Source organism: Ambystoma mexicanum, chromosome 5q, assembly GCF_040938575.1.
Source record: "Ambystoma mexicanum isolate Mex_15411 chromosome 5q, UKY_AmexF1_1, whole genome shotgun sequence".
NCBI lineage: Eukaryota > Metazoa > Chordata > Amphibia > Caudata > Ambystomatidae > Ambystoma > Ambystoma mexicanum.
Genome location: NC_090933.1, coordinates 722,724,889 through 722,741,750, shown reverse-complemented (window position 1 = coordinate 722,741,750; position 16,862 = coordinate 722,724,889). Strand labels below are relative to the sequence as shown.

The 16,862-nt window shown below is 43.7% G+C and overlaps 1 protein-coding gene across 3 annotated transcripts in view; it reads right to left on the bottom strand.

The window, feature by feature from the left end:
- Positions 1–16,862, bottom strand: part of TERF1 (telomeric repeat binding factor 1) — a 529,145-nt gene that overhangs the window by 406,089 nt on the left and 106,194 nt on the right. For all 3 annotated transcript variants that reach the window (XM_069621207.1, XM_069621208.1, XM_069621209.1), the window contains one exon: positions 3,144–3,230. In XM_069621207.1, coding sequence (XP_069477308.1) covers positions 3,144–3,230 — 87 coding nt within the window. The remainder of the gene's footprint in view (positions 1–3,143; positions 3,231–16,862) is intronic.

Here is a 16,862-nt window from a genome sequence, read left to right as displayed (position 1 = left end):
GAGAGACTTGGTATCGAAATTATGCCGATGTACATACCACATTATTCGAGATAGCAATTGTTTCAGGTTGCAAATGTATCATGGCTACCACTGTTTGTTCCCCAAAAAATAAATCGGTGATCTATTTTTCTTTGGTTACAATTGTTTGTGTACTTATTTCCACCGTATCCACTTCACTCAGGGCACTTTTTGCTTTTTTACCTCGCTTAAGGTTACTCCGGAGTTTCATTTTCAGGCAAAACCGAATCAATAGATAGTAGAGCGCCAATCAATTGTTCCACGGTTATAGAAAGTCCACCAGACCGGCAGGTTCAAAGATATTAAATCCACAGTCACCTGTCGGGCTATTATGAACAGCACACAATGGCAGTTCACGTTGGATCAGAGATATAATTTTCAGTCACCAACTACTAGCTGTAACCTCTTAGCTAGGAGGGGTAGGTCGGAGCTGGCTCAAAGATCAAAAGATCCACAGGCACCAGCTCAAATTGAACAGCTCTGTCCGGGTTATTGAGGTGCACCATAAATGTATTGAAGTTGTGATAACATATAGCTTATGTCATACGTCAGCGTTAAATAACCATGCATAGTAATATAGGCAGATATTTTCAAAGCGTGCAAGCAGTGACTCTTGTGCGTGGCTTGAAATCACTATGTTTCTTTTTCTAAACGAAAGACAGTCACTCGGTTTTCTTATCTTAACTAATGGGATGTTCTATCAGCTGTCACAATGGCCCAACACTATTGATGGTTAAGAGAAAGTTTGAAAAGATAAAAAAAAGATTAGAAAAAAAACGAAAATAAATAAATAAACAAACACAGCCAGAGCGTTCCACTGCTGTCTGGCCAACTGGGGCTGTAAATGGGGCTGCTTCTTCGCCTCAATACGAGCCCACCAATAAGGTGACATGGTAATAAGGTAACAAACTTACACTCCTTGCTTTCGTAAATGCTGGGGGAGACTGTTATACAGGCCACCCCTCCACGCTCCTAGTCTGCTACCGGGAGGGCGTTTTTTTTTTTACCTGCGTGTTCCTGTGGCCGCCAATTGCCTCTGTCAGTATATCTATCGGCGTATAGCGCTTGCCCCCCCCAGCTCGTGGCTCCTAGCACCTCCACAAAGCCTTTCGCAGCACGAAACCTAACACCTACATAGAGCATTCACCGCGCATACACACTCTTCAATACTCCTCCGTCGACTTCCTCTCAAGACAACTAGAGGAATGGAAATAGTGATCCGAACGCACTGCCAAGTCAAGCCGCACTGTGTTACTCAATGAACACGAACTTCCCACAGCCGCTTTCGACTTGTAATTGTTTTACAAACTAAATCTTTTACCTTTCCTTCCTTAAAAAACTCAATCACTGAATAGGTAACTGAAAATAAGTGCAATACGGACATTTACTGAAGTCACTCCGTGTGCTGGAATATGTGTTAGCATAAGAAAAGTATTTACCAACTTTTATTGTTTTTTAAAAACGGAATCCAACTTTGATTGAATGTTACTAGTAGATGATGCTTTTTAAAGAATGCTTATTTAAAATAAATATTTATAAATAACGTTAAGTGTGGAAGTGTTACTTGGCTACTTGTACTTACTGATTTCAATTGTACAGCCCACATTACCCTCTTAAAATACGCCTGGCTGCTCAGTCACACTACCTACCAACTTGTGTAGTACAGGCCTATATTACAAGGTGGGTTACCTAATAGCAAGCAGATAAGTCTTGTTTTGTCCTCACCAGTTGGACTGCACTAATTCTTACCCAACACGTGTTTTGTTGAACCACTTCCACAGAGGTGCGGTCACAGGAGTGAACTCTAGCTTTGTGGGTTTAGGGGCTTGGTCCCTCATTACGCTATAGGTATTACACCCAAGTGCCCTTCGGAGTGACAGGGTATGCCTTTAGGGACCTCTCCCCAGAGACTAAGGTGACCTCTCTGGCTTCAACTTGAAGAGCCCCAAGGAACTCTATCCTTCTGGAACTTTAGTATTGGAGTTGTGCATCTTTCATTTGTACACTTGTCAATCAAGTTGTTTTGAATATCATTTGTATTGTGAAGGAAATGAAACTCAAGGAACTGATATCTTTTTACTAGCAAGTGAAGAGACATCCAGGGGAATGGAATCGCCCTCTGGAACAAAGAACTCTATCCCTCTGGAACTTTTTGGTTGGAGTTGTGTATTTTTCCTTTTGAACATTTTCCAATCGCTCAAAGCCAATTCACTTTGTTGAACTGTGAGGGCCAGTACTTTGGAAACAACGGTTTTTGCTTTGAAGATTCTGACATCAACAGACCTTTAGTTTTGGTTTTAGGTAGGGAAAAACAGCTAGCGCAGGAATAGAGGCATTTTTCCAACCCCTTTTATTTTAATAAAAGCATTTGACCAAAAATACATTGTGTCCATTCCTGGTTCCTCACAAAGTCGTCCTGCTTTTATCCACACAACTTCATGGATATGTTTGGACCAGCAGCAAACGAAGGGCTAAAGGAAGAAGCTGTACTAGTATTACTGCCTGATCTGAAGAGGTAATAATATACATTTTTACATGCATGAATTACTTGGTGCAAAGAAATATTCATCACAAAATATTTCTACATATTTGTACTCGCTTATTAAAAATACTCCCACTGGCAATGGGACTTTTTTTTACTCACAAAAAAATAATTTCACTCCCAACTTTAAAAAATAGGGAGTAACATACTCCCACTTCAACATTTTATCTGGAGCACTACATGTAGGATGATATACCCACACCCTAGAAATTAGGCCAAAGAAAAACCTGCCTGACAAAGTTTAGTTCCGAAATAATCTGTATAAAGAGATGAATCAAGTTACATGGAAGTAAACAACTGACTCACCCTTCTTAATATCTGTTAAAGTCGGTGTGTTCCAAGAAGCCAAGTATACAATGGCACATGATGCGCATTGCATTAATGTGTGTAAGGTGTTCAGGGTCAAAGTTATCTGTGGATAGGTGCAAAGAAACACCCCACACCAGAAATCCTTCATATGCACCCAGCCACGTAGCGATTTATTACAAAGTGACATGTAGAGTGAAAGCTTAATAATGATATCCAGCATTGAGTATCTGAAGCAAGTATGATACAGCAACTTAAAAAAACTTTGTAAAATTACCGAATTTGAATCTGCTTCGCCAAAGAGTCTTTCCAGGACTTCTGTTGCTCGCTTATAGTGTCCCTTCTCCATGCAAACAGCAACAGCCTGCAATGAGAATTAGATTTTAATCATTAAATATTAAAAGGGCCATTTTGTAAACTTGAATAATTAAAGAAACAAACATCAAAAAAGGAAATGAGGTTCATGTGAAAGTCAGAGCAGGAGGGTTTAGAAGACAACAGAAATCACTACTATGCATGAGTATTCTCATTTTAAAATAGAAATTCGTCTAAGAAATTCTTCAATACAATACACGCTCTGTAGCATGGAAGCTACTGTGTAGCAAGCTTTAAGGAATTCATCAACCGACTAAGTATACCTGAGAAAAGCAGGAGCCTGTTATGACAAAGGCTATCTCAAACAAACCCAAAAGCTCAGGCTCACTATGACAAAGGTACCTGTGGTCAAGTCAATATCCTGAACAAACAGCTTGCCAGAAACCCGCCAGGTTCTAAAATGCATTAAACGCTGCATCGACAGCAATAATAACATGGTTTGTGTAAAGAGGCGTCAGGTTGAGGAGAACGAAATTCTTTGACAAACTTGTTAAGGTACAAGTGTCTTTGGGTCATTCCTGGGCTGGAGGAGTGTTAAGGGAGTTTTCCTAAAGTCTACCAACAGGTGAGATTCTATGAAACTATCACTTGGAATACAGCCTCCAACACTTAGTATAAGTCTGTACTACCCAAAGGTTTGGTAGAATGGCAGAGCAGCAAGGCTGAACTTAGGAGGAGGATGTGAGCTGTAGGTAAGTGTTAGGCAACGTTTGAATGCAGTATCCTCTGGGAACACTACAAACAAATAGGACTACAGGTATAGGCAACCCAACCTCTGATATAAGCTTTGACTACAGTTTTGGTAGCGTGTTGAGCAGCCAAGCTTCTCTCAAGAGGGGAAATGTGAGCTGTAGTGGAGTTACAAAGATTCACAGTTACAGGTATTCTTATACACTCTTACACTCAAGTGTATCAGTCAGTTATAAAGCCTTCTTCAGAAGGGAGCAATAGAATAGTAACACAAATATACTTCAACACTGTACACTGTTTCTGAATCAGACATGACCCTTTTGGGATGGCCCACAGACACAACCTACACCCACAGGCGACTTCAGTACCAAGGGTGCTGGGGACATTAATTTCTTACTGTTAGTATTCAGAATACTCTTTAAAAAAGTAAGTAAAAGGCAAAAGTTATTAGAACACAAGCAAGAAATTACAAATAGTCATAAGCAGGGCAAATACTTTCAGCTAGCACTTAGAAGAGTCATTCAATTCAATAGACTAAGCCAAAGGCAATAGGCCAAAGTCGTTGTATAGGAAGCAGCACTTCAGGTAAGTGCATGGAAAAGTCTTTGCACAAGTTTTTAGGAGTCTTTGATAAAAAGAAGAATCAAATGTAGGGCCAAAAGCCGATTAGACTTGTGAGTTGCAGAAGTTACAAGCACTTCCACAGTAAGAGGTAAGTTCTCTTGGGCTAGTTTACAGTACCTTAGTAAAGAAGAAAAATATGCAGCTGAAGACCTCTGTTCCTGTACAGCTCTGCAGATCTCACTGTTCATGTACAGCTCAGCAGATCTCACTGTTCCTGGGCCTCAGGCGTGGGGACAAGAGGGAGGGCATTGGGGGACGCCTGCACTGTACTGACACTGTCAAAACTGGCAACCGGCAAACTTTACTTTCAGTGGCTGTTTTGCATTTCAGCTCCTTGCGGTACAGCAAATAGCAACAAGCGTGCTTCCTGGCTGTCAAGGTGGACTTTCCTCACGTCTGAGGTCCCGCACACAATCTGGGGTCCCTCTCCCTGGCTCTACGGTTTCCTGCAGTAACTCTGAGGAAATTCAACCAGCTCCGAGATGGGTGTCAGGTGGCTTACTTGGGAGATGATTGCTCCTACCAACTCAAAAGGGAGAAGTCGTCCTTAAAGGGCTTCTCTGTCAATGCAAACTTGGCTATTAGGACCTCCAACAGGGCTTCACCGGGCAAAACAGTCCAGGAGTTGCAGCAGTCATCCTCTTCAAGCTCTTCTTCGGTTCCTTCGTCCAGTGGTCGGCTCTGACTTCAAAGCCAAGAGACTGGCCTTTTATTCATTTCTCTCCCATTAATTCCAGCCTAGCTGCCACTCACCCAGCAGGGTGGCTGTCTTTACTGGACAGTCAGCCAGCCAATCACCAAGAGTGCATTTGGGTCTCCTCTGAGACTAAGCACAGGGAGTTTGAGGCACCTCCCTCACTTCTTGCCTACCCCAGACACTGGAGCCAGAGGCGGGTTTCACTCCTGGTGAATGAACAAAGAGACCAAACCTGGTTTGGCGCGCAGAGAAAAACTTGAGACGGACCTTTCCACAAAGACATGGTGAAAAAAGAAGACTGGGGACAATTTTAACAAAGGAAGCTTCCGCGCAATTTTGAAAAACATGGCTCCGCGATTTAACGTTAAAGTTACCAGAGCTGCAAACAGTTTGTGGTCGGGGTAAATCATGGTAGTTCATTACAAAACCACTGCCACCAGCCATTCTGAGAGGAAAGGGTAACATGTGAATGCTACACGAGTAACTAGACACGAGGGGTACTAAGTAACCCCTACAGCACTCTATTGTAAAATAGGGTGTGCTGGGTCTAGGATTTTACAGGACTAAGCGAAGTCAATTTCACTCTACTGTTCTGGGAACCAGTAGTTGATCCCAGAGAAGTTATTTAAACCTTGGGAAATCTGAAAGACTTCCCTGTGCCATTGCACTGAAGGTGCTGTGTGACACCATTGTAAAAGATGATGCCTACGAAGTTGGTTAGACTCCATAACCAAAAAGAAACACAGAGGTATAAACTCACATCAAAATACATGAGAGTGCGAAAAAAGGGCTTCACTCTCTCCAGGTAAAAAAATCAAGTCCTCAAAATCAAGAAAAGTTGCTGGAGGTCTCTAAGGTAGAGGGAATTAGCAAATTTTTGAGAATTCTCCCCAACAGTAAATACAATGGACTCAGTAAATACATAGGTCCAAAGATTACACACTTGCAGTTACAGTAAAATATTTTATATACAAAAGGCAAAGTTATATCCTGGTCAAATTTTGTGTGTGGGTTTGTGGCTTAGCGAAGTGGCGTTCCTTATACAATTCTACACTGTTTCACCAATCTGCACTAAATTTTGCATAGATACCCGTGAAGACCGTGCGGACATTACTGGCTAGATGACATTTGGACACCCCACCTGTTTCCCTGGATTTCAGCAAAAGTAAAAAATGTGTTTGTGGGTTTGTGGCTTGCCAACAAAGACGTAAATCATGTTCACCAGGAAGGGAAACAATGTATGAGAGGCAAATGGACCCCGAGAGGCAAAGATGAAGGCAGGTAGCATTGCAGAACTGTGCAATTTTTGCCACATAAAGGTGAAATTAATTTTTTCAGAGGATTTCTGCGAGACAGTGTCTGCAGACGAAGCAGTGTTCACCGAAAAGGTAAAGACAAAATGGTGTTTCTCAACCGGTCCAGACACAAGGAACCAAACTTGAGGTCCCTAGGGTGCATGGTTTCTGAGATATTTGCACCGCAACGAACTGCGCCACGCCAGCGTAAGGTGGAACAGCGACCTACAGGATCATTCATTTGAGTGTTATGTCCCGTCTGCAGAACCAGTTCAGAGAACGGGCAGTTTTGCTAGTTTAAACTAATCAACACGATAGAAAACATCAGTAATCATTCAGGTGAGTAAACCAATAGTAATGAAATGTACAGTTCATGAACACAGTTCAATGGAAAGTAAAATCACTTAATTATAGACACTCAGAAAATTATATGTTGTAGGAATAAAAAAGGGTTGTTCTGCCCCAGCAATAGCAGTTCAATACTTTTGTAGGCTCATAATACTTCAATGTCAACAGGGCTATAGCAGTGCATCCCTTACTAGTTGTGAGCTCTTCAGAGTCAGTTTGGAGGGAAAGCAGGTAAGGCACAGCAGTAGACCAGGTAAAGTACACTTTGATTATAAGTAAAATGCTTTTGTTGGGCAAAAGGTTATGAGCGACCTTGGAAAGGGCTCCCTATAGGCACACAAGCATTAGGCCTGGGCGAACAGTATGGGTGAACACCCAAACACTGGAATCAGCACTCCAGTACCACAGGAGCGACAACATGGCTTCATATAAGTACTACCCAGAGTCCCACAGTACCTGAGGAGTGATGAAGATGCAGCTGGACTCTCTCACGGTGCACCCGGTCTCCAGTTCCTTGTTCGTGGTGACAAAGGAGGGACTCTGGAAGAGATGCCAGAGCAGCAGTCTAGAGAAAAGAATCTCAGCAAGGAATTATTTGTACTCCCACGTGGGTCTGCAGTTTTGGGGCCTTTTTACCCCGAGCACCTGTCTATCCACAGCACTTTGCATCTGCACACCCTGCACTCTGGAGGCTTGCACTTCCATCTCCCGCAGCCCAGGCCGTGTAGCACTCATTCCTAGCACTTAGTGTATGGCTCACCCACCAGCTCGGACTCCCCAGCACTTACCCCCCCTTCCTTTCTGCACTTGCACATTCTGAATACTCACAAGGCATAGTAGGTATGCCTCTCTTCCCCCTCTGCTCTTAAATGTTGTGTTGTAATTTATTTCCTACCCTCGTTCCTTCCCTGCCCTGTGGGTGCTTTGAAACAGTATATTCTTATTGTGTAAGCGCCTAACATGCAAACAAATAAAATAAACACAGATGCCTTTAAAAAAGGTATGAGGAAAGAATGACTCCAAAACAAAGTAAAATGCAATGAACAGAGTTCCCATGATCAGAGCAAGAAAGAATGAATGAGGGGAGAAAGGCTCCTCTCACTCAGGAGAACAAGAAAAAGGTCCAGAAAGTGCTGGGGGTCTCACTAAGAGAGGGGATTAAGCCTTAAATTGATAAATCTCTCCAACACTCGTCCCCCTCAGAGTAAGGGACAGGAGGATCTAATCCACTCCTGAATGTATCTCTGGTTCCAGTCAGACATAATTTCTGAAGAGACCATCAGCATATTAATGTTGGGTACCTGACCGATGCTCTATTGTGAAGTCAAAGCCCTGAAGGCTAATGGACAACCTGAGCAACTTGGGACTCCCCTTGCCCCCTTCATCTGCATTAACCATCTTAAGGGTAGGTGGTCTGTTTGAATTCTGAAAGCAGATCCATACAGGCATGGTCTAAACTTCTTCAAAGCCCACACAGTGGCAAAACATTTGCGTTCAATGATTGCCCACGTCGTTTGTGTCTTAATTTCCTACTGATAAAGCAGATGGTGTGTTTGCTGCCTTTGCTATCCATTTGGCTCAAAACTGCCCAAATTCCCGTATTGGATGCATCAGTCTGCACTAAGGCCTGAGTAATCTGTAGCTCTCGGCACTGGAGCTTTACAGAGTGCATCTTTCAGCCCCTGAAATGCTTTCTCACAGTCTTCATTCCACTTCATCATCTTAGGGCATTTTGGAGAAGACACTGTATTCAATGGAGAACCTATGGTCCCATAGTTCTTTATGACATTTCTATAGTAGCCTGCGAGTCCTAGGAAGGCTCTCACTTGTGTATGAGTAGTAGGGGTGGACAGTCTTGTACAGCATGTACTGTGCGTGAGACAGGCATGGTATCAAGAGAGACACAAACTCAAAGATGTTCGTTTCAAAACCTGTATTTACTAAGGTTCCTGGGTTGGTGTAATGCGTAACTGGCCCCAACTATAAAGGGATGGTTCCCTTAACTGATGTTACTAAAGGGCGTTGATGTCTGATAGTGTAAAATAATAGTCGGTCTGTGTCTAAACCTATGCGTGCCCTCACTCTTTACAAAAATGTGATAGGAAGTCTTTAAAAGGCAAGAACACAGTGGTTCAACAGAAAATAGGAAACCAAGGTTGGTTTCAGATGGTGTTCTCACCAGGTGTCGTTTGGTCAATGTCACAAAAATGAGTTCAATCAAAAAGGGCTGTTCGTAAGACCTTCTCCACAGAGCTCTTACAATATTCTCAAATACTTTCAGCGTCTTTGGTTTTTTGGGGTTTCCTTCCCCAAGCTTCAACATGTTCAATTTCCAAACACCACAAAAGAAAAATAACAGTTTCTTTTGAAACTTCAGGGCACCCTTTCCCAAGCTTCAATCCTTTCAACACTACAAAACCGTCTCCAACTTGGCTATCCCTCTCAGGGTGCCCTTCTCCAAGCTCAGGCCCCTTTCAGTCTCGAACACAAATTCAGTTTTGTCAGGATGTACTGTGCTTTTTTTTCAATAACATGAAATAATTGGTATTCCACTTTTATTCCTTGCTCCTCCTTTTAAACCTTCCACCTTCAGGTACTTCCTGCACCCTTTCTTGTTCTCTGTTGCTTCTTCCCAGTGCATATGTGCACCTTCCCTTTGCTGTTCCTTTTTTCCACCTTCCTTTGCTTTCATACTGTGCAGCTTTCACACCTTACATACTTTTTTACCTTAACGTGCACCCTTGCACTTGTCCGTTTCTGTCTTGTGCTTCCTGCACACTTAACACAGTCATCTCTTTACCATGCACACGTTGCACTAAAGTCTTTATTCCACTTTTCCTTCTTTGCACTGTTCAAATGCCCTTCTTTCACTTTTCTTCGGTGCCGCTAGCGCAACTTCCTTCTTTCCCTTACACTCTACTGTCCTTCGTACACCTTTTTTCACTTTCCGCTCTGTGCCGCTTTAAAACTGTCTTTCTCCCGTTTCGTTTCAGGCAAATGCACGCTCCTGAGTTTCTCCTTCACTCACAAGGCAGCGTCTCATTGCCAAGCGGTCCATCTCGATACATATGGTTGAGTTGGGTCTCCCCACCTGCCCCTTAGACACCATTGGGGCTGGCACACATCCTAAGGGAACAAGCATTTTATCGAACCCCACCACAGGATACAGTCTGCCTTACTCCAGCTCCTTGAAGACACGGCTCCTGCAGCCCTTCACAAATACAGCATCAGCGTCTCGGCACGCCATTCTCCTCTGGACTTCCACTCCTGCTGTTCTCTGCTCCTTGGCTCTTCAGGTCTGGACAGCGTCCCCAGCTCATTCTCCTTGTGAAAATGAACACCTTTTATAGTTGAAAAAAACAGTCAAGTTGAGTCAAGTGTAAGTGGTCATTATTAAATGCCTGAATCCATTAGTGGGACAACTTGGTCTTTCTATAGTAATTTTCCCTTACTTTCCCATGTTATATGCATGGGTAATCTGCATGGCTCCCGGTTGCCTCTCCCCAGTATTGGTTGAAAATAGGGAGGGATTGATGGAAGGGTTTTGGAGTATAGCTCTATTTCCCGCTACTCTATCAGGGAATTGACAACGGACATGAGGGAACACCAGGTTAGAGGATTTCCCTAAAGGGGAAGGTTTCCCCCTTCCATATTCCTGATGGTTGATTATATAACCATGAGTCTTGATGGTATTCCCTGTGATCTAGATTGGTAGAGGATGAATGATATTAAGAGCAGGCGTACGTCTTTGTTTTGGTTGGTTTTTCTTCCTTCCCAACTTGGGCAATTGACGCTTTCCTTCTTTTAGCCTGGTTCATGGGTGACGGGATTGGAATTAGGGAAATTGAGACCTAGAGCAGGGTGACGGGAATCAATGTATCCCATTAAGGCAGCTGGGACTACTACTTCTATCGTCCCGTCAGAATACAGCGTCTCACATGGGGTATTCCCACAAAGGAAATCCTGGATTCCCCTACCTAGGTAATCCTCGCTCGCTCGTCCAACCCCAGGGTTGGGATCCAAGCACGATGGCCCTCCCCCAGCCACCTGAATAGAGGACTTTCGGGATCTTAATGGGAGAATACACCTAGGTTTCTCAAATGTGCTAGGCAGGGGCTTTATCTCACCCCCTCCTACGTCAAGGTAGACAACTTTACTCTGTCCAACTTGAGATTTGCTTGCCTTGATAGTCAGACTGGCCTGGTGAATAGCCTGCAACACTTGCTCAAAATGGAGATGTACTTCCCAAGTGGAGCTGAACACTGCCATGTCTTCCAAGTATGCCATGAAGATGTTCTCCAAGACATTCAGAACATGATTGACCATTCTCTAAAGTGGCAGGTGCATTTTTCAGTCCAAAGGGCATGATCTTAAATTGATACAAGGTTTCTGGGGTAGAAAAAGCATTTTTTTCCTTGGCATCATCATTCATGGCAATCTGCCAATAACCACTTGTCAAGTCAAATGTACTGAGGAATTTAGCTGACCCCCCCAGCTTGTCCACCAATTCACCAGTCCTTCGCAAAGGATGGGCATCAGTTTTGGTAACTGAATTCAAGGCCCTGTAGTCCACTCAAAACCTTAGTTTTTTGTAATAGTACAACTGGACTAGCCCATGGACTGGTGGAGTGTTCAATAACTCCAAGGTTAAGCATCTTACTGACCTCTTCCTTGATGTGATTGCTCACATGATCTGACATTCTGTAGCTCCGTGCTTTTCACAGGGACACTGTCACCAGTGTCAATGTCGTGTCGTTGTTAATTGACCCCTTCAGGCTTGCCCACAACCTTGAAGGGCCCCGTCTACTTGTCCTGTAAACCTACTTTGTTTTATTGGGACCAGAACGAGAACTAGCTGGTCTGGAGTAAACCGCTCCATGTTAGTTTACTGCTCATGCCCATGCTTGACAGTTTTCTGAAGCTTCAGTCATCATGTGTGCCATCCTCTGAGGCCTAGCACAAAGTCAGTTATTCATAATGTCTTTAAGGGAGGAAACTTTCCGTCCTTTCCTTAATCGGGGCCAAAGGGCCTCTGACTGGATGGCCATAGAGGAGCTCAAAGGGGCTAAAGCCCACTCTAGCTTGAGGCACCTCTCAGTAGCCAAAAGGAAGGCATGGCAGTAGAAGGTCTGTCTTTCTTCTAAGGGGTGCTTCTAAAGCACTAATCATGTTCAACCTCTCTACCAACCCACTGGCTTGAGAGTGGTAGGATGTTGAGAATGTGTAGGTGACTGCAGAGGTTTTCCACATGGCCTGCATGTAATGGGACATACCATTTGAACCCCCGTCCAATAAAACCTCCTTAGGAAATCCTACCCAGATACAAATACCAAGTAGGGCCTTAGCAACTGCCCGAGTAATAACAGCTCTCATAGGTATTGCCTCAGTATTTCTAGTGGCATGGTCCTCTACAACCAGGCTACAACCAAGATAAACCAGTTGCTTGAAGAGGTTGGAAGATCTAGGGGATGAAAAATGTAAATTCCCACCCTCTCAAAAGGAACTCCCACACCCAGGAGGGGCACTAAGGGTGCCACATTCCTTGTTCCACTCTTGCCAGACAATTGGCAAGCGTGGCAGCTTCTGCAATGCTTTTCTACTTCTGCACCCATCTTGAACCAGTAGAAATACAGTGAGGTTCTCTCTTTGGTCCTTTTGGTACTCAAATGACCAACCAGATGAACCTCATGGGCTAATTGCAGAAATTAGGATCTTATGTCTTGGGGTACCACCAGTCTCCTGAGGCCCCTGAAGTAGATTCCATAGGCTCACTGTAGGGGAGACCATCCTCCCAGTAGAGTCTATGCTTCCCTGGTTCTTGCCTTTCATGTTGGGAAGCTACCTGCTGTCGCAGACCCCCAAGAGAGGGACGCACTTGGTGTCCTGTTTTAAAGTTTGTCCAAGAGGGTCGACCTTCTGCAAGCAAAGTCTGTAGCTCAGGGTGGTCTCTAGGATCCAGATCCTATCGACAGGGTTCAATCTCCTCCACTTCTGTTTCAAAAGTAGGTGGGTTTTTAGGGGATTCTTCTTTCACCTACTCGGCAGCAGCTGGAGTTTTTCTATACTGGAAACTCTGAAATTCTTTACTGGAAAGTGATGAATAAAGCAACAGAAATCTTTCTTTTCTTTGAGGAAGGTTTGGGCTTGATGCTCTTCTTTCTTTTTGAGACTCTGGATTTCTCCTTAGTCTCAGTGGGGAGGTCTCTTTAAATTGCCTCCTGGCTTTTCTTGTAAGCTCCTTCATAGAAGGGGGTTTTGGTGTGCTGGAGATTACACCGAGGACCTTCAAGTCTTTTCCCAACAGTATCCTACCAGTCACTTCAGAGTGAACACCGACAGTGATTCAAACAGTCATATCATTGCGTTCACTGATTCTACTGAGTGGGTACCTTTTTCGACACTTATGCATTCTCTTACTCTGATCATGGGAACCCTTTTTTTCCTCTCTTTGGTATTTCTTTTTGAAATCATGCTTTCCCCCAATTGTAAGATTTGTAGATATAAATGTATCCCACCCAGAAAGAAAAAGAAGTCTAAAGAAGCATTTTGGTAATCACTCGGTGCCTACTCAGCGGGTGACATTAGTGTTATCTCAATCATCTGAATCCCTTATTTATAAAAATTTTGGGATAACTGGACAAATTGGAGAGGGAATAAAATGTTTTGAATATGTGCTCTTTTAATTCTCAGTAATAAGGTGTGTTTTGATAAAGTGCGTTCAAACTCAACACTGACATCTTTCCAAAGTATAAAAAGAAGTAAATAATATACACGTTGTGATAGACAAACTTAATTGAAGTACATCATGATAAAAGCATTGATCAACATAAAAGCAAGACATAACATTTCTGAATATAACATTAGAGGTGAATTTAAAATAGGAAGACTTGAATTCAGTTCCCTAGTTCTGCACCCAATTAAGGGTACCCTATCTCTCCCCAATTGTTATTATATTCCTGCCTTTCCACCAAAACAGAATAAGAATTAACAAATATCTCAAGGCTCCAGTCAAGCCTGTATCTGGGTCTTTACGGTTAAAGAATTCTTTGCCTACGTGGGGCTTGGTGTCCAACCAAGCTCTTCACGTTTCGGCGGTCGTTAGATGCTTTTTAGGCCACCTTCATCAGGGTGTCTTGTTTGAAGACCCTGTGTAAATGTGTAAAAAAGCAAACAGATTTAATTCCCCATCTCAATTATGGTCAGAATATGTCTGACCCTGTATAAACTAAATGCAATTGAGCCTCAAATTTCTCGGTTGTGGATTTACCTGCCGATACTGTGATCCCAAGTCTTGGGTCGTGTCCTATCTTGAGCCCAAGGGAACCCTGGACTCTAATGTGGTGGCTTCTGTGTTCCTCAGTTGCAGCAACCTGGTGTAATTTCTGGTGGAGCCCTTCCCATGATTCCCCCCTTAATATATAGCCGTGCTGCCTGCTGGTATAAAACAAAATGGTGGAAACCTCAGTTTAGTGAAAAAGAAGGGGAAGTGAGTGGTTTGGTACCCTTTCTAATAAATGGAGGGCTTCCTATTGAAGTTCGAGGGGGCCCCAATTATTACCTCCGTGTTCATCTGGGATTCTTGTTTCCGAATGATTGCAATAAATGCTTGTAGGGGTGTCAATAGATGAAGAGGGCATGTAAAGCCTCTAAATGTCCAGCGATGCCCAGTTAGAACTGAAAAACTCAATACAGAATCGTGCATGTACTACAACTTGTGGTGGTAAAAACATTAAATGTGGGGATAGGAATCTTTTTACAAAAAGATAGCTACCTGAAGGTGCTGGCTCGCAAAATTGGAGTTCCACAGACGCAGTAGTGGGTCCAAACGGGTCCCCTACGGTCCCAGTTCCTGTTAGAAAATGATAAGGAAATGGTTACCATCTCGATCTCTGCTCGAGTGTTGATTAGTCTGGGGGCTGCTGCATAGTTAAGTATTCCCCCAATTGTAAGGCATCTACAGCACACAGCACCTTTTGTGCAGTGCTTTTGGAAGCTTCTAGAGTTTCCCCTTCATGGTTTCTCTTTTTTTCCATTGGTTAACTCATCGTTGTAAAGGCAGGGGATGTTTTTGTCCTACCTGTATTTTCTTTAGGGAGATCAGTACACCCCACCACCTTATGTGGAGTGCTTAAGGGATCCAGTGTACCCCTTTTCTCAACTCTCCAGTAACTTTTTTGCTACTTTTAACGAGTCCATCTGTTCATGCTGTTGACGGTGTACCTACTACACTACTTTGTATGGGCTTTTGTTGCAGGCTGTCATCGCAGCTGCGGTAGGGGTCGCAAGGCACACCATTTAGCCCTGAACTCGATGTCTTGTCCTTACGGTTGCCTTCTTCTACCGTGCCAGATGGGGGAGGGTCCATTTTTGTCTTTGCCGGGCTTCCCTTGGAAAGCCTGCAAAGCTTCTTTAAGCTACTGGCAGGGCAGGAAGTGGGGGTGGTTGACCGAAACTCCCCTGTGCTTTTGTCCTGAAGTGTGCCCGAGTGAAACCAGTTCAGACTGGGAGGCCAACTATACCCACTGAACAGCCATCTCCAAGTTTGAATGGTGCATGGGACAGGATTGGTGGACTCAGCTGGTGTTCATGGATATAGTCCAAGGTACTGGAGCTGAAACCCAGAGTCAATCACTGGAACAGAAGAGGACGATTAAGGACGCAGCCAGCAAAGTCCGACGACCGCCAGAGGCCGCTGAGTGACTGCTGCTGTCCCGGACTCTACTTCAAGCAACAGCGAAGATCCTAAAACAATGGCTTCCTCCCTTCCAAGCCTGCCATGACTTGAGCCAGCTCCCCAAAGTCTCCTCAGCACAGACTACTGACAAATGAAGAGTCTACCGGTGCAACATCCGTGCTTCACTCAAGCCTGAAAAATGCACCAACAAGCTAGAACCGCGACAATCCTTTGCTGGGCATCTGTCTGCACAAGAGCGGTCGACAGATCCACCAAAGTCCCTTTCTTCCGTCACCAAGACAGAGAAACCTGTGACCGGGTCTGCTGTTGACTCACCGCTGGAACCGTCCTTCAGCAACTGCTTCTTCACTTGAAGGTACTGTCCTGCTCCTGGTACAACTTACCTGTAGAATTCTTGATTGATCCTGGAGGCTGTAAATTGCTTGCATCTCGCACCGCTGCAGGTCCTCAGAGTTACCTTGGGGTGGACAACCCAGTCCCTCTATCCTGCCTTAGGACACTGGTCAGAGTTCTTGGTACCTCACTACAGCCTGCCTCCCTGCTTAGCATAAGCCTGACTGCTCGCCATGCTATCAACCCCTTGTGTGGTTCAGGCCAAACCTAAGATGTGTAACCCTGTTCACCAAAGGTGGCCTTCCCTAAATTATGTCACAGCCAGTAACTAGTGTAAAATAAAACCTAAGATTACTTTTTTCAGCAGCCTTTGGCACAGTTGAACATCCCACTCTCCTGGATTGACTCTACCACCCACCTCTGTATTAGAGACAAAGTGTTAGCCTGGCTCCAATCACTCCTGAGAAGGCGCTCGATTCAACAACAATAATAATTTAGGTCATGATTAAAACCCCATGAAAGTCACAAATATAAAAACATCACAGCAACAAGTTATATCAAAATCAACTTATAGTCCAGGCATTTATGAATTTGAATGTTGCTAAATGTGTACCATTAATTTGGATCCTATTCTTAAAACAGCAAAACAATAATTAGCAACGCAAAAATACACATATGAATCAGAGAAGCAGTAAATATAGTAGATTGAGTAAAAGCGCTACGAGAAAATATTTCATTGGAACTGCATAAAGTGTGAAAATATACATGCACGTTTCCACACCCTCCTTCCATACATATCATTTGACGCAAGTAGATGAGAAGGTGAGCAAGTCAAAAGATTACGCCAATTACACCTAAAATGACTCAATAACATACAATGGTTTTTATCTCTAACTGCCAGTAATTAACCTGCTGCTCGAGAGACTGGTGCAAGTAAAA